Here is a 25,250-nt window from a genome sequence, read left to right as displayed (position 1 = left end):
GGAGAAAAAATTTAAAGGGCAAGTAACTATATTACGCTGCTGTTCAAAGCCTTATGAACTACAAGACATATGTCTAACTGAACAAGAGGAATGGGAAGTATATATTTTTTCATTAGATTATGTGAGACTCAAAAAAAAATAACTTTTTAAAAATATGATTTATATTAAATTAGATTTCGAAAAAAAAAAACGTTCCAGGCATTTTCCCATATTCTATAATAAAACTAATAATTATTATTATTTTATATATTAAGTTATATTAATATAACAGCTTTCCTTATCAGATGTCTTTACCAAGTGGGACGGCAGTGGAAATTGTTGAAATATATAATGTAATATAATTAGAATCTGGCTAATTGACATACAAATAATGTCAAAATAAACTTAAGGGTCTTTATATGCTTTGAAATATGCTTTTCTTTTATTTATTTATTTTTTATATAAATTTGTTCTTTTAAAAGTGATAATCCAGATTAATTCTTGACAAGTTTCTCAGTATATATATATAACATTGTGAATATATTTTAACCCATCCTTGTTCATTAAGTTTAATTCTACAGACACATAACAAAAAAATCAGCACACATTTCAATCTGTAACAAATTATTTTTTTTTTTATTGTGTTTAGAAGTATACAGAGTAGTGAATGGACATTGGTTCTAAGGCAGTGAATGGACAGTGGTTCCAAGGCACAGAATCACATAGAAGTGTGAATTAATAGGGGTCATTAAAAGGGTAGAGAGGATGTCCTGCATCCCGGAGGACAGACTTACCACCAACCTACAAAAATAGATGCAACATACATAATAGTGAACTACTTTTGGACTCTATTTGTTTTTTGCAAGGTCTCAACACTCAGCACACTTAAAAAAAGCAGCTTCAACATTATGTTTAATTTTAAAATAAAATTTTTGTTAATGGCCATGTAAACTTTAGTGCTAGGCCCATGTTGTATGCTGTGGCTTACAGTAATGTAACTTACATTAATGGTTGGTACAATGTAACGGCAGCCTCTGTGCAATGCTGTCACTTGATTCATTTCCTCAGGTTCAAGAGTGAAATCAAACACCTGTTATTGAGCAGAGTAAATGCATGGTATTGTTAAAATACATGGTCATAAACACTCTAGAACATGAAAGAATAAAGAAAAACATTCAGAAACCTGGATATTCTCTTTGATCCGAGACTGTGTAATGCTCTTTGGGATAGTCACTACTCCTCGTTGAGTTTGCCACCTGCCACAATATCAATGAAGAAATAATCATTAATAATCAGTGAAGAAATAGCATATACAACTTGTACAGAAGCATGAATTTACCTGATGATAATCTGTGCAGGAGTCTTGTTATGTTTCTTTGCTAGTGCAGCAATAGCTGGTTCCTCCAACAGCACAGGCTCTTCTGGATGCTTCCAAGCTCGGTCAGAAGATCCTAGCGGACTGTAAGCAGTCATTACCAAACCTCGATCCCGGCAGTGAGCCAGCAGCTCAACTTGTGCGAGGTATGGATGAGACTCCACCTGCAAAACACCACTGTTACTCAACAAATTTATATAAAAGACCATATAAATTGGGACATCACATTTTCTTCTGACCTGCAAAACAGCTGGTTTGATGCTTGCAACTGCTAAGATGTCATCGATCTGCCTGCTATTGAAGTTTGAAAGCCCAATAGCCCTGACAAGGCCCTTTCCCACAAGTTTTTCCATAGCAGCCCATGTCAGCTTGTAGTCTATGTTGTTAAACCACAAGGTTCCATCCTCCTTCCTAGGGAAAGGGTTATCACCTCGTCTGGATAAAAATAACAAGACAAAACACTTGACTGAGAAATTATAACACAGTAAAGGGCTAGTCCACCCAAAAATGAAAATTTGGGTATATTTACTCACCCTCATGTCATTCCAAACCAGTATAACTTTTGTAATAAATAATATTATGATTACAAAATGGGGGCAGCTGTGGCCTAATGGTTAGAGAGTTGGACTTGTAAGCCGAAGGTCACAGGTTTAATCTCTTTTAAAAAGTCATAATTTTGATTTAAGTAAGTTAATCGTAAGTTAATACTGAGAAAAGTAACTAATTCAAAGTCATTCATACACAGTACTCTCTTTCTCTCTGTGTATATAAAGAAAACAAACCTGGCGGTACTGAGGCTTGAACCTGCGACTCTCTAAACATTAGGTCTTTCTCTCTCTCTATATATATATATTCTCATTATAAGAAGAACTGGAGGCTTACTGGTAGGCATGTGGCCAGTGCATGAGGTAGAGGTCCAGATACTCCAGTTTTAGGTCTTCTAAAGTCTTTAACAGAGATGGTTCCACATCATCTGGGTGGTGTTTTGTGTTCCACAGTTTGGAGGTCACAAATACATCCTCTCACCCTATGCCCTGAAAGAACACAACAGCTGTAAATCGAATTTATCAGTTAACACGAATGTGTAGTTTACATCGATTTGATTGAATGAAAATCGGTTTTCTTTTTTAACATCCCCCGATGCTCCACTCAGGGCTCCCGTAATTCCGAAGGGCCTCAACCCTCCCCCCGCATTTGCTATAGAGACATGCTGCAGAGTAAGAGAGATATTTCGCACTCTGAAATGAAGAAGACCACGGCAGCACAAGCACACCCACCAAAAAGCAACCTACAGCAATATTACTCGTAGCGCGGCTCGCCTATGGTTGACTTTTGTGGCTCGCAGGGCAGTAAATAATACGATGCTATGCTAAAGCAGTCAATACAGATATTTCATTATAACATTAAAAACAAGCAGGACTATAACATAACCCATTAAAAACAAAAGACAATAGACAAAAGACAATAGAGCCCAGTGATGTTGTCTACAATGGATGCGGTGTGATACGACATGATCCCCATCAGTAAACTGATGCCTTGGTCTATTTTTGAATAAATGTACTGACACTACATTCAGATGATTTGCAACTGTAGTGTGATGTCATCAAGTTTAGACAGACTTTTAGCGAGTCACACACCCACACACACAAAGGTGCTGGTCATATAATTAGTGATATTCTATAATAATATATTCTAATAATGATATTCTAATTATATGACCAGCACCCGTATACCTGTATATATTAACTTAAGGTCTTTACAGCATGAAGGTAATACTTTAAATCATCTTGTCTCAAATTTAACTGGTAAATTATAAATAATGATATACCCTTTTATACTGCATTGCATTACATATTAGGGTTGACAGATTAATAAAAAGATATGCCATTTGTGACTAGATGTAACTTTTGATACTTTGCGGTAAAAGTGTCTCTCTGATTGACTTTGCCCTATCATTGCAGCTCTCATTGAAGAAAAATAGTGAAGACCTCTGACAGTCTTACAAACATTTACAAACTGTATCCAGTATGATAAGAATGTTATGTTACATTTTATGTTATGTAACTTGTTCACGGTTTACAATGACAGGGCCTGCCATCTTGTCTTTTTGCCTTGTTGTTTCTGATTGCACTTTAACCCCAATGGGGAAATCCAGATCAAATCCCACAAGGTAAAATCAAAACAAAATAAAGTTAAAACTTGTTTTGAACAATTTCTTTGTCATCTGAATATTGATTTTAAGTAGGGGTGAAAATTGATTTGAATCGTTAATCGAATTTAAAAAAATTTAGGCCATATCGCCCAGCCCTAGTTGTAAAGCACACATTGTTCCTTTATATTTAAGTGTTTGGTTAAGTATTTCATATCTGTAATAAACTTGGTTGACCTACTTTTTCAGGTCCCATCATTTCCTGAAATGCTTCACCAACCTCGGTCTCATTCCCATAAATGGGAGCACAGTCAATATGCCGATAGCCAGACAGTAATGCCCAAATAACTGCCTGTTTTACCTGCAATTGAAAACATATTTATACAAAATGCTTTTTGGAGATCTACACACAAACACAAAAGATTATTGCAGAACATAATGGATAATATACTGAAGAACTGCATATCCAAGTAAACCTGCTCACATTCTCAATACATCATATTCAGATTCAAATTCTGTCATATTTACGGTTGGGATGATGCACAGAACACTTACTTGTCCTAGTTCACTCTTCCATGTCCCAAGTCCCACAAGGGGCATCTTTTGTCCAGTGCTGAGCACAGCAAAGTCATTCATACTCATCCTGTGTGCCTTCAGAGAGAGAGAGAGAGAAAGAGTGAGAAAATACAGTATGAACCATGTTCATAAATGGAATAGACTTAAGGATATTAAATATATGATTTAATCCTTGTACTAGTAAATCAATCTAAACCCTAAACACTCACAGAAAGGTTGCAGAAGGCGCAGTGAATGCAAACTGTTCAGTGTTCAAATTCAGGAACGGAATAAAAGGAAGTGTAACCTGCTGACTTATCAGCTGACTTCTACAGAAGCTCTAGCAGAATGTGAAAACTGTAACACCATGCACTGCATTTTTGAGGACAGGATAACTTTAGGGCTGGCAAACTTTGTTAAATTAATAATGAAAATTAGTTTGAAACAAACGGTCTTTGTATTTTAATATAAAAGGCATTTTTTAAAAACCACGTCAATTCAACCTCCATGCGTTACTGGCACGCCCCCAATCATTATTCGGGATCAGTTTGCTCCGAATTGTCTAGTTAGTGCTGTGAATCACACAGACAGTTGCATAACGTACCATTCTACAGTTAAACTTGTGAGCATGTTGAATATGCTACATTTCTCCCTGTAAAATCAGGTCAACTAGTGTCCCACGTGGCGCATCATAACAAGGAAAGTTTCTCCTAGGTCAGGGATAGTTTTATATTATTTGTTCAGATACTTACGGTGTATAAGTAGTTCAAAAATGTCTTCACTATATAGTTAAGTTACCAAGGTTGATTAAAAATTATTTACAAATTTCCTCACAACGTTAACGTATTTACTTCCTGCTCACAGTCCTTTAAAAACATCCGTCAAAATAAAAGCCTCTGTAACGTTACGAGAAATTCCTCACCCTCACTCTATTCTAGTTCAAGTGAAATGGCTAAAAATTTAAATAAGATTTGATCTTAGTTATTTGCCAGTAATATTAATAAAAAAACCATGTCATTTTAGTCACTGATCATAAGAAAATATTATGATCAATCTTAAACTCCTTCAAATGTTTCCTAACCTATCTAGAAGTCCACCACATTTTGTACACTTCTACATGGCTTTTCTTTTTGATATGGGGAAAGTTAGTGAGTCTTTATGATTTGCTTATTACCCTACTCTCATGAAATTAAGAGCATTGCCAACTTTATACCAGAGCCCTAAAATAGTATAGGAGTGATTATGTCCAGTCTTTTCATGGCTTTAGCTGTTCAACTTCAATTCTGATATAAATTTGAATGTACCTGTATATGATTTTCCAAAATCAGAGACACCATCATACACCAAAATAACAGCAAAGGAAATTTTCTTTCAATCATTGTCTTACATTACATCAAATGTTTAATTTACACAATAGTTAATTCAGGATGAAAAAACCCCCCTGCAATTCCTGGTTTTAAATTTCAATTAAATGTACAAAACAGCATCAAAAACATATGATGACAAAATTTAGATGGGCAGTTTACACAGAATATGATCAAGCTTTTTATGACATAAATTGCACTGTTTCTCCATATATTACAAAGCACAAAAATATCTGTACAAAAACAAACAAACAAAAAAAAATTCACTCGTTTCCTCTTCGACTTCTCTTGTGACTCTTCTTTGACCGACTAGAACACAGAGACAAATGCAGCATGAAACAAGAGGGGTAAAACAAAGAAAACCATCATTAATTTCATATATTAGAGCATTACCTCTCTGGGGACTTAGAGTGAGTGCGATGCCGGTGACTTTTGTGGTGACCTGGAAGAAAATATACCAATATTTCTTAAATAACAGTTTTTCCACTTACTCTTATTATTTTAAACAACATATTGTGGACTACTTTTCTTTGTATTCTTGAAAAGAGCCTCGCTGTACCTGGAGATCTGGAGCGATGCTTTCTGTCCCTGGATCTGCTGCGGTGTCTACGGGGACTTTTGCTGCGGTGACGGTCCCGATCTCGATCACGTCTGGGTGATGGACTGAATGAAAAGAGTAATCAGACAAATATATTACACTGTATAATCTCCTAAAATAACATGCCCCACTAATAATGTATCTAAAACACTAACAGTGTGCCTAAAATTTCTCTATACCTTCGTCTTTTAGGTGATCTGCTCCGTCTAAAATGAAAAACAAAAAACAAAGAGAATCAGAAGAATAATTATACATCTTTTAAGCAAGCAACCAGGAATAATGCGATCTGAATTACGATATGCAAGCACCATCACTGACCTTCTGGGTGAGCGGCTGCGTCTATAGCGTGGAGAAGGTGACCTGCGTGGTCGGTCCACATCTCTGTAACTTCTTCTGTGTGGCTCTGGTGTATGAACTTTCTCTGGCTGCAGTACATATGGAGAGGTGGTGTAACGGTCACATTCACTATATATAATTATTCATTATAATAATAATTTGTGCTTAGATTGTCGGACATTGTGAGTTCACTTTTACCTTCTCTTCTTCCTCATCCTCTTCCTCACTGGTCTCCACCTCATCTAGATCTTCTTCCAGAGCACTAATACGAGTATCCAGCAGCTCTGCTTCCTCCAAAACCTGTCTCTTCTGTGAAAAAAAAAAAACATACCCAAGTGAACAAGTTTTTTTTTAAATAAATGACTCAAATACATTTCCTTTAAAATTCACATTACTTTAAAGGACAACAAAAACACACTAAATTCATATAAATAAGTATAAGTTTTATACATATACACTACATGTAACAAGTCCAACCAACCTGAAGTCTAGGGAGGATAACGTCACACACTCGCTCGGCATGAAGCAGCTCATCTATAAACTCATCAACGTGCATCAACTCAAACTCTGTGTAAAGAAGAAATATTATTTACAAATGTCTTTTTCAGCAAGGATAAATTACGTCATGCCACATACCCACTAAATCAAGAAAAATGCTCACCTCCATTTCTGTTCTGGCTTTTGATTTTTCTGTAGTCATTGTATAATGGCTCTAAATACTTGTAGCAATCCACAGAAGTTCCAGTCAGGCGCATATACATTGCTCCAAGCAAACGGACATACCTGGATGGGGAAAAACAGATCGGTAATGCAAAACCTTCAAGCAACGTGTAAACAGAAAAATGACAAACTGCATACAGTTAGAGCAGTAATAAAACACTAACTTGAAATCTTCATTCTTGATGAATTCCACAATAATGTCCTTTTCAGGCTGGATCTGCAGCATCTTTAGGGTCAGGCATAAGAATGGAGTTGGCTTGATGTTTCCTCCATATACCCCACCAACAAACTTCAGCTCCATTGCTTTGTCCACGACAAGCTCAGCTAGATTTTACAGAGGGGACAATAATAGTGACAGTTAAAATGATACTTGGCACATTAATTCCACAATCTACAATTTTCATAGTCATGAAAATAAAGAAAACTCTTTTAATGAGAAGGTGTGTCCAAACTTCAGGCTTTACAGTGTTAACAATACAATATATATAGGTTAATACACTTATATACATGTAAATGCCGCGTATTTACATGTATCCCAGCAAACTTCTCTCACCTGTAAGTCCAAAACATTCCTCTTTCCAGTACTTGGACTCATAAATACGTGTCCTTATAATCTTCTCGACAAGATACTGAGGATTCGTTCCATGTATACTGTTGGCATCTTTTACTGTTCTGTTAGCCATGGTTCAAAATTGTAAATGAACGAACGGTTAATCTTCACGCTAATGTGCCATATTAGAGAAATATCGAAGAATGACTTCCGGGGAAAAGCGGTCGTCACATCCGTAAGGCAACGCTGTATTTTGCTGTCCAAACTCTTCATACGTCATCTGCGCGCGAAAGAGACGTGTGAGTTGTATGCTTGTTGTATGATTGTGCTCTCTTGTCTGCTGTGGAGTAAGATGCGTTTAACTTCATATTTACGCTGATTTTAATTTCTACGTGTCTAAGTGTGGCGAAGACGGAGTATTGTTGCTTATTTATTTGTTTGATAAGGAGATTTGAATCAGTTGCAGAAGTTACCGGCTGGTGAGTAAGAAAGAGCGGAGCGGGGGATTTAAAGTTTACTTTACCTAAAGTTACCTTATATAAAGAAGACTGGTTATTTTAACAATTTGAAATTTATTCTTACCTCTCTGATATATTTAGCTTTTCCTAATAATAATATCATAATAATAATAATTAGTTACAATAGTTTTATCCCTAGTGACAGTTTAAACCAGCTACGAATTGATAATAAATAATAAATGTTGCAAACATTATTATATTTGTTTACAATTATAACCGACCATATGTTTGTGTTTGTGTGTATACACACACACACACACACACACACACACACACACACTCACTCACTCACTCACTCACACGTATTTATATTATATATATTCATACACACACATGATTATTTTTAAATAATAATAAAACTTTTTTTCCTGGTTGCCATTGTTACTGATTTGACTTTAGGTACACACTATTAAATACATAATCGATGCTGTGCTTTAGAGACCTTGTATCAGACCTGCACCATGAGCCGCTACATCACAAGACTGAGAATGAAAAGAACCTACAAATGGAATGGGAGACCAGTCGGTGAAGACAGGAAGCTGAAAAGACAATACTACGAGTAAGTGCACTTACCACATTATGATGAATACAGTGTGATTTGAACAAATGTGCTGTACACTGTAACTTGATTTTGAGGCCTTGTGAGAGAGAGCAATCTCTATAAAATGTTTTTCAGTCATTTTCCAGTAGTCATGGAAATTCATTAGTCAAAAGATGTTTTAACTCTGGATGTAAGCGCTGATGATTGATCATCACACAGGTCCATGTCCATTTCTGTGGAGGGAAAGACACAAGATGCAACTGTGTCTTTAGGCCAGTACATTTTGATTGAGGGTGATGATGATGACAATCCCTTTGTGGCACAACTTCTCAAACTGTACACTGATGGTAGGAATATGCCCTATTTTTATTGAAAACATCATGTATATTTGCATGCAATCTGAATCAGACACTAATCTGGGTTGGTGTATCTAAAATTTGTACCCAGATTCAGGAAAGAAGAAGACTGCAGTATTGCAGTGGTTTGTGCGGATGTGTGAAGTACCTCACAACAAACGCAAGCTCTTGGGCAGAGATCCCCATCCACAAGAGATATTTTTCTACCAGGACCGCTCTTGTGATAATGAGGTGGATGGAGAGACCATTCTTGGAGCAGTACAGGTAGGCATTGTGTGATTGTAGGATTTAAATTCCGGAGGGATTACTCATATTCATATACGATGAAAGTGCATAACACTGAACAAGTGTTTTATGTGATTTCATTATATTTTTAAAATGTAAAATAAAATGATTTTTTTTTTTTACATTATTAAAAATATCACTAAAAATAAGTTATGCCTTTTATTATATATTATTTAAAGTAGTATTTATATAGTTAATTTTAAGATGATTTTCATTATTATTATAATTTACATTATTTGCAATAATAATTTATAACTTTGATTCTAGATTGAGTATGTCCCAGTTGAGGATCCTTTCCCAGTGGGCAAGAGCAGAGACATACTTTTTGTCAAACTCTTGTGGGATACCAAATCCTTCAAAGCATTGGATCCTGAGCTTATGCAGCCCCCTCAGAGCCCTAAATCTCCCCCACCATCTACACGTAGACCTCAGATTCGGGCTCTTCCGACCCCAGACCTCTCGGTAATGAAACGGGCCACGTCAGGCATTCTCTCCCGCGGCAGCATGAGCACCGGCAAAATGAGCTCCAGTGAGGCGGAGTCTCTCCACTCTGCCTCCAAACTCTCTGCAGCTAAAGCTCTTAGTGCTAAGAGGAGAAGCCGAGCCGTCTCTGGGCCACATGTTCGCAAAAAGCTGGACTTGTGCAGTGAGTGCCATGCGTCCACACACATTTTGCGTTTTAAGGAATAGTTCACCTAAAAATGAAAATGTAATGCATTCAATATGTAGATTAGTCTGTTTCTTCATCAGAACAGATTCACTTGCTCACCTCTCTTCAGTGAATGGGTGAGTCATGTCAATTACTTGGTGAGCAAGCATTTTTGTATGAACTAAAGAGCACCTGTTCTTTTTGGGGGAACTATTCCTTTTAATAGTTTCAAAAGCACTAAACTGAACAGTGTTTCTCTTTCATTTACAATAGGTCCAAGTAAAAACATGTCCCGAGATGATGTTCTGGGAGAGATTCTTGATGAACGTGCACAGAAAACGCTGACATCAAAGTTGAACACGTCTCCAACGGGTCGCATCTCCATTTCTATTAGATTGTCCCCACTCAATTGTAATGAGGAGAGCGTCTCCCCTCTGTCCTCACACAGCCCCGATAAACCCAGAATGACTGCTCAAGACAAAGACGATTCCACCAGGTACATCTATTTACATTTGAAAGTATGGTACTTTGTTCTGTAGGCCTAGTACTTTGAATTAGTACTGTGCTGCTGATCGTTTTAGTTAGAAATAAGCAAACCAGTTTTGTTCTTCATATGCTGAAGTCTGGTTTAATATCCTATATCTATATAAAACTGAATAAGTAGGGTCTAGCAATAAAAGTCCTACTGCCCTCCTAGTGTCTTTCTTGGGGTGCAGCCTATTGGGGATGATGATCCAGAGCCACTTATTAGCACAGGCAGAACTCCCAGGAAGAGAGAGGCAACCCCTAGGAAAGCAGGTCTAAGAGGCCTGAAGTGAGTTGTGTTCCTTGATTGCTCCACAGAGGGGAAACGGATTCATTTTTTTTTCTATTCTGGATGGGCTTTGGTTGCCTTTATTAAAAACAAAGGCATTATGTGTTTATTTTCTTTTTTCACACTTTATGCACTGCTTGAGCACAAAGCTACTTTTATCTAGACCAATGCACTGTTGGCCCCTTCTTCACTTTCTTTATGCATTGGTATGTTTAATTTGAGGATGAAATGACTCAGAGTAACATAAGTATATGTTTTCAAACAAGGGCAAGAACTCCATCCAGGAGGAAAGATTCAGCTGCACTCAGAGAACCAGCACTGGCTGCTTTGTAAGTGAAATTAACTTGGGCAGCACAACTTTTGTTTACAGGTTTTAGAAATGTATTTATATATATTTTTTTTTTTTACTGTTTTCTTCACAAAATTAGTGTTATTTTTTTTCTCAGTCTTTGTTGATTACTGTTTACTTTGCCCCTGACCATTTTTGACCAGTGGGTGGCAGCATATAACAGTTAAGATTGTGTTGTTGGACAGTAATTTAAAGACACTCACCATGACCAGTTCTTGAGGCAAGCAGACAAATTTCTCAACAGCTACATTAAAAAAATTATGTCTGAATGCACACTTGATTTCTTGATGTTTTTTATTATTATTATTTTGAAATTATATACATGATTGGTTAGGGGCATGTAATTGTAAATTGCAATGGTATTAAAATCTATTACATGTGATGAAAATGTTTGGAAAAAACTGATCCTTTTAGTTGCATCGCTGATAATTGAAAAAAAAAAACTATTTGTTTTATTAATTAAATTCAGCAGGCAAGTTCTTGGGAAAACATCACTTTTGCCTTGTAACTTATAGTAAATAAGAGGCATGTACTGGGCAGTGTGTAAAACGTTGACCTGCTTTGGCATTTAAGTTCCTATGGCACCATTTGAACAGTCTGACCTCTTTTTCTAATCTATAATTTCAATTCTCAAGACCAAGTTGATTTTTTTTGCGTTTACCTCTTATATGATCTCGCAGTGGTGAGAGAGTAATAGATTGTTGTAATACATGATATTTGTGCATGCATACATATTACTTGTTATAGTGTTATTTTTTCTCTTTTCTTCATATTCCTGTTAACAAACTGTTAGAGCTGAAGAGGAGCATGAAGATTCTCCCGTCCAGACTGCTGCCACTTCTCGCTCTAAGAGGAAATCTGCCCAACTTGTGTCTTCACGCATCAAAAAGCAGCTGTAGGTCCCACTAAGGCTGTGGATCAATTAAAAGAAATATAAGAAGTGTGTGTGTGTGTGTGTGTGTGTGTGCCTACTTAATTTGGGGACAAATTTGTAGTCTATAACTATCTATATAAAAACAATAAAAGTCTATGCGATGTCCCCATTTAGATAGCTGTGTGTGTGTGTGTGTGTGTGTGAGATGCACGCACACACACAGACACCCTTGGGCCTGGATGCTTGCATTCTACATGCTACACAGGATTGCAATCCAGCCGCATTGTATTTAACTGAATGTTTTTTTTGCATTTGATTAATCTATTAAATGATCCATGTTATCATCTGCTTTTAAAGAAATTTATTAGGCAACAAGATTGACCTTCAGTCAGATGGGGAGGATGGTGATGATGATGACTGCTTCGTACCTGCTAAAATTGATCTCCAGAGTAGCAGCGATGAGGAAGAGGAGGCAAAGATCGACAGCGAAGATGAGCTTATAGTAAAGAAGCGTAGAGGATCCGGAACATCCCGGTCTGCTGAGAAAACCAGAGTCTCTGCTAGGACCCCACGTAAAACCCCCAGCAAAAAGGTTCAAATAAGTCAATTTTTGCTGTGCTTAGTCGTCCTGCTAGCAGTTTATGTGTCTTCACAAAACCAAAGCTGCATTTCACATAAAGATAACATGGGACGTGGCAGTTAGTTCATCTTTTACTGCATTTATCTCCAGACAGCTCCAGCCACCCCACGTACACCACGTCATGCCACTCCCAGCATACCCAGCAGGACCGTGCCAGCCAGGAAGCCAGGGAATGTTCTGGAAGAAGCACGGGCACGGTAAGCATATGTTTTCTACATTGATGAAAATAATAAGAAATTTTTCTTTATCACCAAATCAACATATTAAAGTGATTTCTAAAAGATCGTTTGACACTGAAGACTTTAACGGCAGTGGCTGCCGAAAATCCAGCATTACCATCAAAGGAATAAATTATATTTTAAACTATATTTAAATAAAACAAATATTTTTTCACTATATTACAGTTTTATCCTATTTGTTATTAATTTTTTTATTTTATTTTTTGCAACAGTTTACATGTTTCCTCTGTTCCTGAGTCTTTACCATGTCGAGAACAAGAGTTTCAGGACATTTACAACTTTGTGGAGAGCAAGGTCATTGATGGCACTGGAGGGTAAGAATCAGATTTAACAACCATCTGTTTTTTGTTGTTGTTTTTTTTCATATAGTTAACGTTTCTTTTGCAGGTGTATGTATATTTCTGGTGTTCCTGGTACTGGTAAAACTGCAACAGTACACGAGGTGATCCGGTCCCTTCAGCAATCGGCTGAACAAGATGAAATCCCTCACTTCCGCTTCATCGAGATCAATGGCATGAAAATGACAGACCCACATCAGGCTTATGTACAAATACTACAGGTCTGTATGCTGCCGCCGCCTCCTCTATAATTTTGACATAATTTCCTCCTCTTTAGTCTTATACAATATTTTATGTGAATTTATACTCTGGTAGAAATTGACTGATCAAAAAGCAACACCTGATCACGCAGCCGCACTACTGGAGAAACGCTTCAGTGCTCCCGCACCAAAAAAAGAGACCGTTGTGCTTCTAGTAGATGAGGTGAGACCTTTATAACTAGTGACACTTATACTGCCACCTATGTTACATGTTTTTAGCTAATCATTTATTGTGATTAGGTGATCCAAATCGGTCTACATTAGTGGTTCTCAAACTGTTTCACTTGAAAGAGACCTCAGCCCCTGTTGTCCAACGCCATATTCAAACCCCCCCCCCATCCCATATAGGCTATAATATTTTCAGTATTCCTTCAGTAATCATAAACCTGCTTGTTTTCAAACATTTTTATAAACTGATGAAATTAAACGTGATTCATGTTATGAAGTTGAAGTTCCAAGAACTGTATATTCTTCAATGAAAACAATAGTTATTTAGGGGAAAAAAGAATTGGAGTTGGCATCTTTGTGATTTATTAATGTAAATATTTTTGAGTCCTCCTTTATGCCCCAAAAAAACAGTTTGACCTCCCTAAGCTCATATGAACCATATATATATATATATATATATATATATATATATATATATATATATATATATATATATATATATATATATATTCGTTTTTCAAAATTATTTTTTGTCATAGAGTTGTTGGTTTTTTTACCATTTTTTTTTTTTTAGTTTGTCTTCTATTTCACTCATTTCCTGTCAATCATTGGCTAATTTGTACTTGTATTATATCTTTCCATATTCATTTCATTTCCATATATTCTTCTACAGTTTGAAAGAATATCTTTCTATTTTTTTCTCTTTTTTCAGCTTGACCTCTTGTGGACCCGTAAACAGAATGTGATGTATAACTTGTTTGATTGGCCAACAAGGCGCAATGCTCGTCTGGTGGTCCTTACCATCGCAAATACTATGGATTTACCCGAGAGGATCATGATTAACCGTGTTGCTAGTCGACTGGTAAAACCATCTTACAACATTGAGATGTCATTCAGTTTTGATTGAAAGGCTACTGCAAAAAATGGAAATAAAATATGAATGTCATTTATTTATCTTCAGGGACTGACAAGAATGTCCTTCCAGCCATATACATTTAAACAGCTACAACAGATCATCACATCGAGACTGAACAGAGTGAAGGCTTTTGAAGAAGATGCTCTCCAGTTAGTTTCAAGAAAGGTGTGAAACCATGTTTTCTTAGGCACAGGTGACTGAGGCATTGTGGGGTACCTCTTGAGCACTCTAGTGGTGTCTGTACTGATCTTGGGCTACGGGGTTGTTTACTAACAGGTGTTGTCGATTTAAATTATGTGTTTATCTTATGTCATCGAGTCAGTAAGAGATTGTGGTCTTCTAGGTGGCAGCGCTTTCGGGTGATGCACGACGTTGCCTTGATATCTGCAGAAGAGCCACAGAGATTTGTGAGCACTCTGGTAGTCAGAAGAACAGCAGTGGATTGGTGGGGATGAGTCATGTAATGGAAGCTTTGGATGAGATGTTCTCCTCTTCCTACATTGCATCTATCAGGTAAAAAGAAGTGAAAGAACTATCACCAGTTATGGCCATTGTTCCTTAATGTGACTTTTATTTGTTTGAGAAATGTAATAGTTCGGCTCCCATCAGACTTCTATTCTTTTTAATGTTGCTATTGTAGGTGTGCTTCAGTCCAGGAGCAGCTTTTTCTGAGGGCTGTTATTGCAGAGTTTCGTCGACTAGGTCTGGAAGAAGCCACTTTCCAACAGGTAACTAAACTGTTGATTTAACTCATTCATAATAATCCTTACTCTTATCATATATATATATATATATATATATACACGCACACTCTAAATTAAAGTTGAAGACTTGTATAACCTGAAAGAATGGATGTTTTTCTTCTCTCCAGGTGTTTGTTCAGCACCAGGCTCTGTGTCGTGTTGAGGGTTTGCAACCGGTGAATGTGTCTGAAGGACTATCTGTCTGTCAAAGGCTGGGTTCCTGTCGCTTGCTTCTCCTTGAGGGAAGCCGCTTGGACCTGTTTCTCCGTATCCGACTCAATGTAAGTCAGGACGATGTGCTTTATGCATTGAAGGCTGACTAAAACGCAGACCTACCATTTTCACATGTTCTGACTGGCAACCTGTGTGGATCCCCACTGGGTCTGTCCACTTTTTTGGACATTATGGACAGCTTTTTTTTTTCTTTTTAAATCTTGCCTGCAGCTTCACAGTTAAATTCTTATGAACTGAAAGTGAGATATTGTCCAGAGTGTGTTCTTAAGTTATACAATTTTAATGCTCAAAATTAAATGTTTTAAATGTACGTTTTGTGTATTCTAATTAATACCTTTTTGATTCAGATCATTGTGACTTTCAGTTCACTCTTAAACGTATTTTAGAAGATCTTCACAACATTTTTATGCATTTTAGTGTGGGAGAGCAAGACCCACACATTTATCATTTCACGACTCTGTCAGGGTAAAAAAGTACAGTTTTCATATAATGCACCAAAATGTTGGATATTTGTCAGATTTTATTTTGTGTGATGTCTTGATACAATAAAGCTATTGACTGATCAGACCAGATCATGAGACCTAAATTGCTTCTTGTGTAATAATCAGTACAACATGTTACAGACAACATATTACAAATATAACAAAAATAATAATTATTGAAGAATGATATAAGAAATATAGCCAAATCGTATAACATAGTAACATTTAAGGAATATTCAGGGTAAATTGGCACTTGAGAAAATATATAAAATACCAGTCACATCCTAATATAACAACAAAAAATATCTTCGTGATTTTTAAGTTTATCTATGACACTTTACCCGTCATGAGACTGCATCTGATAGATTTGTTTACAAACTTTGTCTGTGCAAAGTGCAACCGTTAACTTTACCATATAAACCTGTTCACATTTGCATGATAAACACCCAGAAAAAATCATTTATACTCCACAAACATTATGTTCATCTATCTATAAAAGTACTCACAACTTTAAAGCTTAAATATCAAATATTTCACCGAAGAATCTGAAAGCTTCTAGAAAGAATACAAACTTCACATTTTTTGAAGCCTCAAAATACCCCACAGTCATCCATTAATGTACATATTTGCATTCGCAAACTGAGAACATTCCACTGATTTTTGTTTTCTATTTGTAGACTAGAGTCATATATAACCCAGAACTTTCCCGAATGTTCAGTTTATAAGATTCATATTATGCTTTCATATTATCTTCTAAAGGCTTTTGCGAGCCATGTGTTCGGACATTTGGCACATCTAGTTATTGTTCCTCAATGTTTTGGTTTGTGGTATGATGAAACGCAAGTGCAGTTCCCTTTTACTGATGATTAAGGTTCATGCATTGAACAATCTCCTCTGAACATACTTGACTTCAGAGCTATGAAGACTGGCATACATAAGTTTTACGGTGCAACCTGTCTGTTCCTTAAGGTGTCACAGGCCTCTTCTCTCATTCCACAGAATCTTTGAATTTGAGAGTAAGGATTCACCCAAAACCTAATATATACACATTTAATTAATAACAAATTACACATCACTCTCCACTAGCATCATATGTCATTGATGTGATCTCCATATTGGTATACCGGCGACAGGCTGGGTGATACTCTCCAAGATCCGACTGTTCTGCCAGAAGGAGATAGGAGTGGTTGAGAATATTTGTGCTGCATTCGCGGAAGGTGGTGGAACAGGGACTGGGGCAACGGTGTAGTTTTTCACTAGCCAGATGAGATAAAGCAGTATCCCCATACACATAGTCATTCCCCGTAAAGCATGGGGTTATATCGTTATTCAAAATGACATAATCTTGAACCATCTCCAAATCCTCTCTGAAATTCTCTCTGTTTTTTACACCAGCCGAGAAGCCACGATCAGGGAGTGTATGACCGGTGGGCTTCTTACAGGATTTTACTGAAGTTTCTTTCTCGGGCAGAATCTCCAATACTGATGTGGCAGTGTCATCGTCACATTGCTTAATGTTGAAGGTTGGCTCCTGGATTGAAGACAGTATAATGACAATAATATGAGAAACACACTAAAAAGCATTTTGTTCACATTCTGAACACACTGTTTATTGCCACAGTAAATTTTTATACTTAAAAAAAGTTACAAACATTGCTACTAGTAGATTAATTATATTTTTTGAAAGTAGTTTTAAAATAAAACCTAAAAATCTAAATCAAAATGATCAAAGCCGATATCAATTACCCAATGTGATCCACTGATATCCGTCAGGAAGCTTTCCAGCACCTTGTTAAGATTTGGGACTGATGGCCACAAGGTCTTCTTGACCTTCCTAACAGAGTGAAAAAAGGACATATTTTACATTTGTATTCTTTAGATACAGTACAGACCAAACGTTTGGACACACCTTCTCATTCAAAGAGTTTTCTTTATTTTCATGACTATGAAAATTGTAGAGTCACACTGAAGGCATCAAGGACTATTTGACCAAGAAGGAGAGTGATGGGGTGCTGCTCCAGATGACCTGGCCTCCACAGTCACCGGACCTGAACCCAATCGAGATGGTTTAGGGGTGAGCTGGACCGCAGACAGAAAACAAAAGGGCCAACAAGTGCTAAACATCTCTCAGGGAACTCCTTCAAGACTGTTGGAAGACCATTTCAGGTGACTACCTCTTGAAGTTAATCAAGAGAATGCCAAGAGTGCAAAGCAGTAATCAAAGCAAAAGGTGGCTACTTTGAAGAACCTACAATATGACATATTTTCAGTTGTTTCACACTTTTTTGTTATATATATAATTCCACATGTGTTAATTCATAGTTTTGATGCCTTCAGTGTGAATCTACAATTTCCATAGTCATGAAAATAAAGAAAATTCTTTGAATGAGAAGGTGTGTCCAAACTTTTGGTCTGTACTGTATGTTTTTAGTCATAGTACATAGGTTAAACGCATAGCATATTGTAGTGTAATTAGAAGAGAATTAAATTACCGGAAGTATCTGGAGAAGAAAAAGATCATTGCAAAAGCAATGATGAGCAGAGCCACTGGAATACAGACAATGAAGATCCACTCTGATAATAAAAGAAATGGTTTCAGTTTTAGAGTTGTTAAGCATTGTTCATAATCTAGAGTCAGAAATGTCTACCTTTGCCTAAAGGTAAGAGGGCGGTAAAAGGTTTCGACCAGTCACTCCATTCTCCACTGAACACCGTTCCATTGGGTTGGGCTCGGACTTGGATAGTGTATTGACTCCCTCTGTGTACATCCAGACAAGTGCTGGTCTTGGAACTGGGTGTCGTAAAATCCTACCACAGAATTTAGTTTCAGCATTAGTTGTGTGGCTATTTAACAACTGAATTAAACCAGAAAGAAGTCAACATATAACTGATATGTGTTCACATGCATCTATCTACTATCAGTGATCATTAAACCATTTAATGCCCAGTTTCTCATTTCACATTATTTAAACTCACCTTCCACTCACTCTCTCCTTGACGCTGATAGCGGATCTGGTACATTAGATACTGAGAGATCTTCAAAAAGGGTGGATACCATGACAAACAAAGACGTCCCTCTTCAGGCTGTGCCTTCAGACCTTCTGGAGGCCTTGTCTGGACTGTCAAAAACGGCAAAGAGACAGACTAAAAAGCTTATTAGAGCTTGCAGGCCTATTAGATACCATTGAACTCTGAGGTAGGGGAGACCAGGGATGGTTGCAACACTTTTTGATTCGTGTCTGCAACTCTGTGGTTTTTTGAGTCATGTGTCTGAAACTGATATGATTTTTTTCACATCCATCTGCCGCAAGTTATGTTGAAAAATACAACTTATCCCTAACTGTTTAGATAGTCAATTACAAAACAAAAAGGAACATTTTTATATTACAACAGCGATCAACTTATACACATACAAATATGTCAAATAAATTCTCCCCTACCATCACATATTCACATGGTATTAAGTGGCTACAATATTCAAATGGTATTTACATGGTACTCTGCTCAGTGTATATGCGTTTAAAAAAATATTAAATATTTAAGATCGAAAGCATTTGGACAACATATGGTGGCTAACATGGTTTTCTTCTTTCTTACTTACTGTTGCGGTTTATTCTGAAAGTCTCTGCATAAAACGTGCGACCAAATGGTTGCAATCCAACACGGAGGTAAAACTGATAGACGCTTGACTCTTGCCCATACAGGACACACTGGTGGACAGTGTAGTTGTCTTTGTTACACAACTTCCAGCTACCCCATGAACTTCTGAAACACCACACAAGAAAGACTGCAGTTAACAAACCAAACTAACTGCTATGCTGCGATTTCTATAAGATGTCACAGAGGACATGAAAAGCGTGACACCTGTTTATTTGTCTGTAGTGGAAGCTGGATCTGCCATCTTCATATAATTCTCCTCTCCATTTGCATAATACTTGATGCAGATTTGGAGTGTGGCACCGCAACCCTATGTCACCTGAAAATTAGTCAGATACTGAAAGGTGAGTAAATTTTATAGCGGTTATTTTACCTAGGTTAATTTCTCAGTTTGTAATTGTTTGTATGGGATAGTTCACCGATAAGGAACATTTTGTCATAAACAGGTTCCATATGCCCCTGTATGATTTATGGTGCAAAAGGAGATGTTGATCATATTAACAGCCTAACTAACCATTCACTTTCATTATAAGGAGAAAAATAAAAAGAGAAAGATGACCAAAATGGATGTTCCCCAAATTTTGCCTAACATTGTGTGCCACTGAATGTCTTATTTACCAACACCAACCAAAACACTAAAGCACTACATTTAATAAAAGAGCACATTTTTTACAGAAACCTAATATTTAATAGTATTTATTTATTTGTGAATTACAATTAATAGATTGCACTTTGATAAAAAAAATATATATATATAATAAATGCAATCGGTTTGAAAATGGTGTCAAACGTACACTGTATAAGGTGTCAGATGCATGTTTGACTGAGTTTGCCATTTTAACCAAGAGATGACTCAAATGTGGTGATGTGGTGTTTTGTGCTTTTGCGAAGAAAATGGTTCATTTAATTCAGACTTTCAAAGGCTAGATGGCGTACAGCAAAAACTACTGGGCATGCACACATTAATATAGTTTAATTATCCTCACACTGTATAACAATAATTACTATTTTAGCATTATTTTAAGGGGTGGGTTTTGGTTTGGGGTAGGTGTAGATGTTAATAAAACACAATCTTACAGGTAGAAAAATAAAGTTTGTTAACTTCCAGTTTTTGCTGTATCCCTTCTAGCCACAACCTCAAAAAGCATTGTTTCTAGCTGCAGGATGGAGTAATGGGTGTGGAAAAGGTGGCGTGCCAAAAGGTGACTGCTATAACAGAAACTAACCCCTTGCCAAATACCCAAACATGCAGTCTTGGCCACTTGAGAGCGTGTGCGCACCAATAAGTGTGCAAGGCTGTTCCAGGTGTGGTTGTGTCCCTCTGGTTGTGTTCGGATTCCTGTAACACTCAGGGTTTTTCTGGTCAAAAATGACTGGTGTTCTGCCGATTTGTGATACCTTGTAAGATTTAGCTACCTCTGATTAAAACAGTGCATAGTACAATTCGACAACAAAAATGCTCCCTGTAAAATTATGGTTCCCTGTCGATACTATACTTGTACTGTGTCTGCTAAGAGGCTATGGGGAAAAAGCTTTTTTTTCTCCTGAACTGAAGACTTTTTTCAAACAAGCAGAGAAATCGTATGGTAAGTATTACTTGTCTCTATTTCATCCTACCTTAAACGGCAACAAATATCATTTTGTCAATCTGACATGATTAATACTATTATCATAAAGCTGTTGAAGCCTGTTTCTGCCACTGAATAAAAAAATAAAAAATAAATAAAAACCAAGCAAATTGAGACTTTTTATCTCACAATTCAGACTTTTATCTTGTAATTGAGACTTTATCTAGCAGTTCTTTTTTCTCACAACTGCGTGTTTATATCTCAAATGGTTTTTTTCTTAAGAGTTTATATCTTGCAATTCTTTTTCTTGCAATTGCATTTTTATCTTGCAATTCTTTTTTGTCGCAATTGTGAGTTTCTTGCAATTCTTTTTTTTTTCTTGCAATTGTGACTCTATCCCACAATTCTTTTTTTCTCGCAGTTGCGAGTTTCTTGCAATTATTTTTGTGAGTTTATCTCGCAATTCTCCTTCTTTTTTTTAAGTTAGCATAGTGAGAAGTTGCAATTACCTTGTTTTATTTTGTATTCAGAGATTTGAAATGGTAGTGTATTGTAGTGTGAGTATGCATGGATACAGGCATGCACAGGTCCAAGGCCTTTATGTTTGCAAGCACACATGTTCAAATGTGAGCATAATCAACACGCTCCTCAACACTAGTTTTTTCTCTTACATTTATTCTTCCCCATTCACTTTCAATGGCTGTGGAACACCACAAGTGTGACTTTGTGCCATTTTTTACTAAATAAAAGCATTTCAGAGCAAACTTCCAGATTAAACATTAAAGGACAGTAGTGTGATAAACAGTGCAAAAAAAAAAATTATCTCCCCATTTTTGTGAAAATTATTTATAAAAAATACTTTTTTTACTCAAAATTGATAAATAAGGTCCTTTGATTAATTGGATGCAAGTAAAAAAACAAAACCAGTCCTAAATGAAAGAAAACAAGTTGACAAAATGATTGAGTCTAATATATGGAGATAATATAGTATAATGAGGGATGTATAAGCAATTGTTTACAGGCCGGTTATTTTTGACCAGGAACACCACAAGTGTGACAAGGTGAAATAAAACCCACAAAAAATTACGAAAACTCCCACAACATTTCTGAGAAGTGCATATACCCTGTGTAAACAAAGTCATCAAGTTTGAATTCAATGCAATAACATAAACTAGTATGTTCGGGACAGACTGAACAGACATTTAGAAGTTCATTTTAAAATGCAAAGCACTGAAAATAAAATAAAGCTCTGTAAACACATTTTAACAACACTAGTCTGTCGGATCAGGTTTTAAAAGTTCTATGTACACTTGTAGTCTTCATGCTCACTTAAACACTTGTCCAAACAAAGGAAATACGTCATATAAGTAGTCAAGTGGTCAAGTGCAAATACCGCAAGTATGGGTATTTGGAAAAGGGGTAACCGCTAGCCTTAACCCTAACCATAGACATATATGGCTGAACCCTAGACCTTTTCACAAGACTGTATTGATGCATTTCAGTGGTCATCAGCATCATAAAACCTCCAAAGTTTGTGTATTTTCTTTTTTTTATGCATGTACATTTATAACACTATACTTTGTTTTATATTACATTTGATGGTAAATCTGACATTGTTCTCTCTACTGACTGTCATTGTCAGACTCTCTCTATTTTGTTCCCTTTTTTTGAAAGCCATGAAAACACTATCATGGTGTTTTGCTATTTAAGCAAATGGGAATGCAAAAAAATATATTTGACTTCTGCTGCTGAGAAACCCAGAAATGTGAAATAGGTCCAAAAGAAAGGCCTTTATCCACGCCTCTTACCTTTCGGCACGCTCAAATCTTTCGCAAAGCCCACTGCTCCAATCTGCACTATCACTACTTGCATCACTGTGAGTGAGCACTGCTTGCTTGCGTCACTGTGAGAGAGCACTAATGTCACGAATGAGCTAGCTTATATATTACAAAAGCCTATATAATATTAAAGTTTAGTATATTATATTATTTTAACTATAGTAAACATAACATTGTAATATATTATACCAAGTGATAACATTTTAGCAATGAGTTCACACTTTAAATACCTTTAGTGTAAAGAGGGATCAAAGCAATATTGCTTTGTCCTTTTTGTGGAGCACTTTGTCAAAATAAAAATTGTCCACTCAATTTTCCCACAGTTTCCATATAGTGTGGCTGAAGCTGTGGTGATATTAAATGCAGAAGGGATCCTGCACTCCAATAAATCCAGACTTTTTACCGCAAGTGAATAGTTGGTTTAAACTAATTGGAAAATGGCATGTTTTTAAGTGTCCAAATAAATGTTCCTTTCAGCTCTCACCTGCTTTTTGTGACACCATAGCTGTGACAGGACTTGACCAGCCACTCCAAAATTTATGAAATTGACCTTCAGGCTTGACTCTCATTTGCACTGTGTAGTTCTCTCCTGCGACCAGAGACACAAGCTTATGGGAGTGTTTTGACACCTATAAAGAGTGAGTGTACACTGCATTTAGTAAATGGTCTTCTTTTATATGTACTATTCATACAGTAATTGTATAAGAATGATGTGTGTCAAACTCACCAGTGTAACTGTGTTTGATGTGTTTTTGGAGCTGTAACGAATTTCATACTGCGGGTAAACTGGAGGATTATTTGGTTTTTTCCATTCAACTAAAATTTGGCCCACCTCGCCAGTTGGACGAAGGGATATATTTGTTGGAGGATATGAAAGATCTTGGAGAAAGACAAACAGATGTATTTCATTTTAATTCCTGCACTACTAGCATAGCACTAAACTGTTGTTGTTTTCCTGTAGCACTTACGCTGATTCTCCACACTGACATTGCGATTGTAGATGGTTATGTTGGTGTCTCTGTCTATGACTCTGAGCTGAATCTCTACATATATGAAGACGTCACTTGATGGGAATGTGCAAATATGCAGGACCTTTTTCTCATAAGTTTGTTGTTTCACATCACATCTTTTTGTCACATATCTGTATGATACAAACAAGTTCGCTTGAAACAGGTCCTCAACCGCCATAGATACAGAAATGTGACATCCCCCCCATCCCATCGTTTTTCAGCTTAAAAAATAAAATCAGTTCTTCCAGTGACCTAGCAGACTCTAACCTCATGTAATTTCTTTACAGTAAACAATCCATTAATTTGAGTTTAAGCTTAACATACTTTAGAATATTAAAGACCCTAAAAAGTCCTTACTCATCCATTTGGTAGAAAAAATAATAGGACTTTTCAGCAGGTGCTTCCCAAAAGCAAGCGAAGCTTTCTAGATCCCTAGTAAAACATGTTGGGTCCTCATCCATAGACAAGAGAGCAAAATCTGGGAATGAAAAACAAAAACAAAAAACAACATTCCATGTAGCTAACAAAATGCATAGTTTTGCTGCATGTAATATTTACTGAAAAGTTTACACTTTAAATACACTCTCAACATTAATGTCTTGAATTAACACTTGTTTTTCACTACCAAAAGACAACTAGAACAGCTTTGGCAGAACTAACTTAACATAAAAAAGCTAGGAGCACAATCAACAGACTAACTCACTCTTGCGTCTTACCTTGTTTTGATAGGTGAGGCTCCAAATGCACCTGTTCGATCAGACAGAAAATAAGTATCCAGCTGAGTGCTGAATCCATCACGTACACAGGGCATCCATATACATATGACTATTTAAGTCTGTAGATATGTTAGTGTTCAGTACTTAATGTGTTTAGAACGGGGCGGGGACGTTGGTAGATGGTCATCAGACGGGGCCCAATGCAATAGGAAGTGGTTGCACTGGGGACTGAGGCAGGCACCCGTACTGACAAAGTGCTTCCTTCACACGCACATGTATAATCGAGCACAATCGAGTTTAAAAAAGCCTGTATATTATATTACACAGTAAAATGTGTAGAAGAAATATAAACCGATTGAAGGCATGAGATTTTCAAATCCTAATCTTGAGTTCCTTTTTTGGTACTATGTCTTTCGAACCATGAGAAGT

General features: G+C 36.7%; 3 protein-coding genes and 1 pseudogene across 5 annotated transcripts; 1 reads left to right on the top strand and 3 right to left on the bottom strand.

The window, feature by feature from the left end:
• Positions 1 to 586: 586 nt before the first annotated feature.
• LOC113050509 (alcohol dehydrogenase [NADP(+)] B-like) lies at positions 587 to 4,466 on the bottom strand (annotated as a pseudogene).
• Positions 4,467 to 5,433: 967 nt separating this feature from the next.
• On the bottom strand, positions 5,434 to 7,844 carry LOC113050511 (pre-mRNA-splicing factor 38A-like). The gene is made up of 10 exons (XM_026213519.1): positions 7,630 to 7,844; positions 7,241 to 7,400; positions 7,018 to 7,139; positions 6,838 to 6,923; positions 6,555 to 6,665; positions 6,339 to 6,445; positions 6,200 to 6,226; positions 5,982 to 6,085; positions 5,816 to 5,864; positions 5,434 to 5,731 (listed from the first exon to the last, which is right to left on the bottom strand). Exons 1-10 carry the CDS (start codon positions 7,757 to 7,759, stop codon positions 5,686 to 5,688), a joined length of 942 nt encoding a protein of 313 aa, XP_026069304.1. The 5' UTR covers positions 7,760 to 7,844; the 3' UTR covers positions 5,434 to 5,685.
• Positions 7,845 to 7,907: 63 nt separating this feature from the next.
• On the top strand, positions 7,908 to 16,121 carry LOC113050507 (origin recognition complex subunit 1-like). Of its 3 annotated transcripts, XM_026213515.1 has the most exons (19): positions 7,908 to 8,105; positions 8,585 to 8,703; positions 8,905 to 9,032; positions 9,133 to 9,305; positions 9,594 to 9,972; positions 10,249 to 10,471; positions 10,673 to 10,789; positions 11,056 to 11,118; positions 11,932 to 12,033; positions 12,370 to 12,604; positions 12,743 to 12,849; positions 13,104 to 13,205; positions 13,279 to 13,450; positions 13,545 to 13,652; positions 14,370 to 14,519; positions 14,619 to 14,738; positions 14,917 to 15,086; positions 15,214 to 15,301; positions 15,445 to 16,121. In XM_026213515.1, exons 2-19 carry the CDS (start codon positions 8,606 to 8,608, stop codon positions 15,637 to 15,639), a joined length of 2,730 nt encoding a protein of 909 aa, XP_026069300.1. In that variant the 5' UTR covers positions 7,908 to 8,105; positions 8,585 to 8,605; the 3' UTR covers positions 15,640 to 16,121. The 3 variants fall into 3 exon arrangements, with proteins under 3 accessions (XP_026069300.1, XP_026069301.1, XP_026069302.1); XM_026213516.1 differs by lacking the exon at positions 10,673 to 10,789; XM_026213517.1 differs by lacking the exons at positions 10,673 to 10,789; positions 11,056 to 11,118.
• Positions 16,122 to 16,201: 80 nt separating this feature from the next.
• Positions 16,202 to 25,034, bottom strand: LOC113050508 (thrombopoietin receptor). Its single transcript, XM_026213518.1, has 12 exons — positions 24,822 to 25,034; positions 24,463 to 24,583; positions 24,064 to 24,236; positions 23,823 to 23,974; positions 23,580 to 23,724; positions 19,897 to 20,008; positions 19,634 to 19,797; positions 19,009 to 19,151; positions 18,681 to 18,840; positions 18,525 to 18,606; positions 17,779 to 17,866; positions 16,202 to 17,563 (listed from the first exon to the last, which is right to left on the bottom strand). The coding sequence occupies exons 1-12, from the start codon at positions 24,898 to 24,900 to the stop codon at positions 17,105 to 17,107; spliced, it is 1,878 nt and encodes a 625-aa protein (XP_026069303.1). The 5' UTR covers positions 24,901 to 25,034; the 3' UTR covers positions 16,202 to 17,104.
• Between the last annotated feature and the right edge of the window lie 216 nt (positions 25,035 to 25,250).

Source organism: Carassius auratus, chromosome 31 (genome assembly GCF_003368295.1).
Source record: "Carassius auratus strain Wakin chromosome 31, ASM336829v1, whole genome shotgun sequence".
Classification (NCBI taxonomy): Eukaryota; Metazoa; Chordata; class Actinopteri; order Cypriniformes; family Cyprinidae; genus Carassius; species Carassius auratus.
This window is presented reverse-complemented; position numbering and strand designations above follow the sequence as displayed.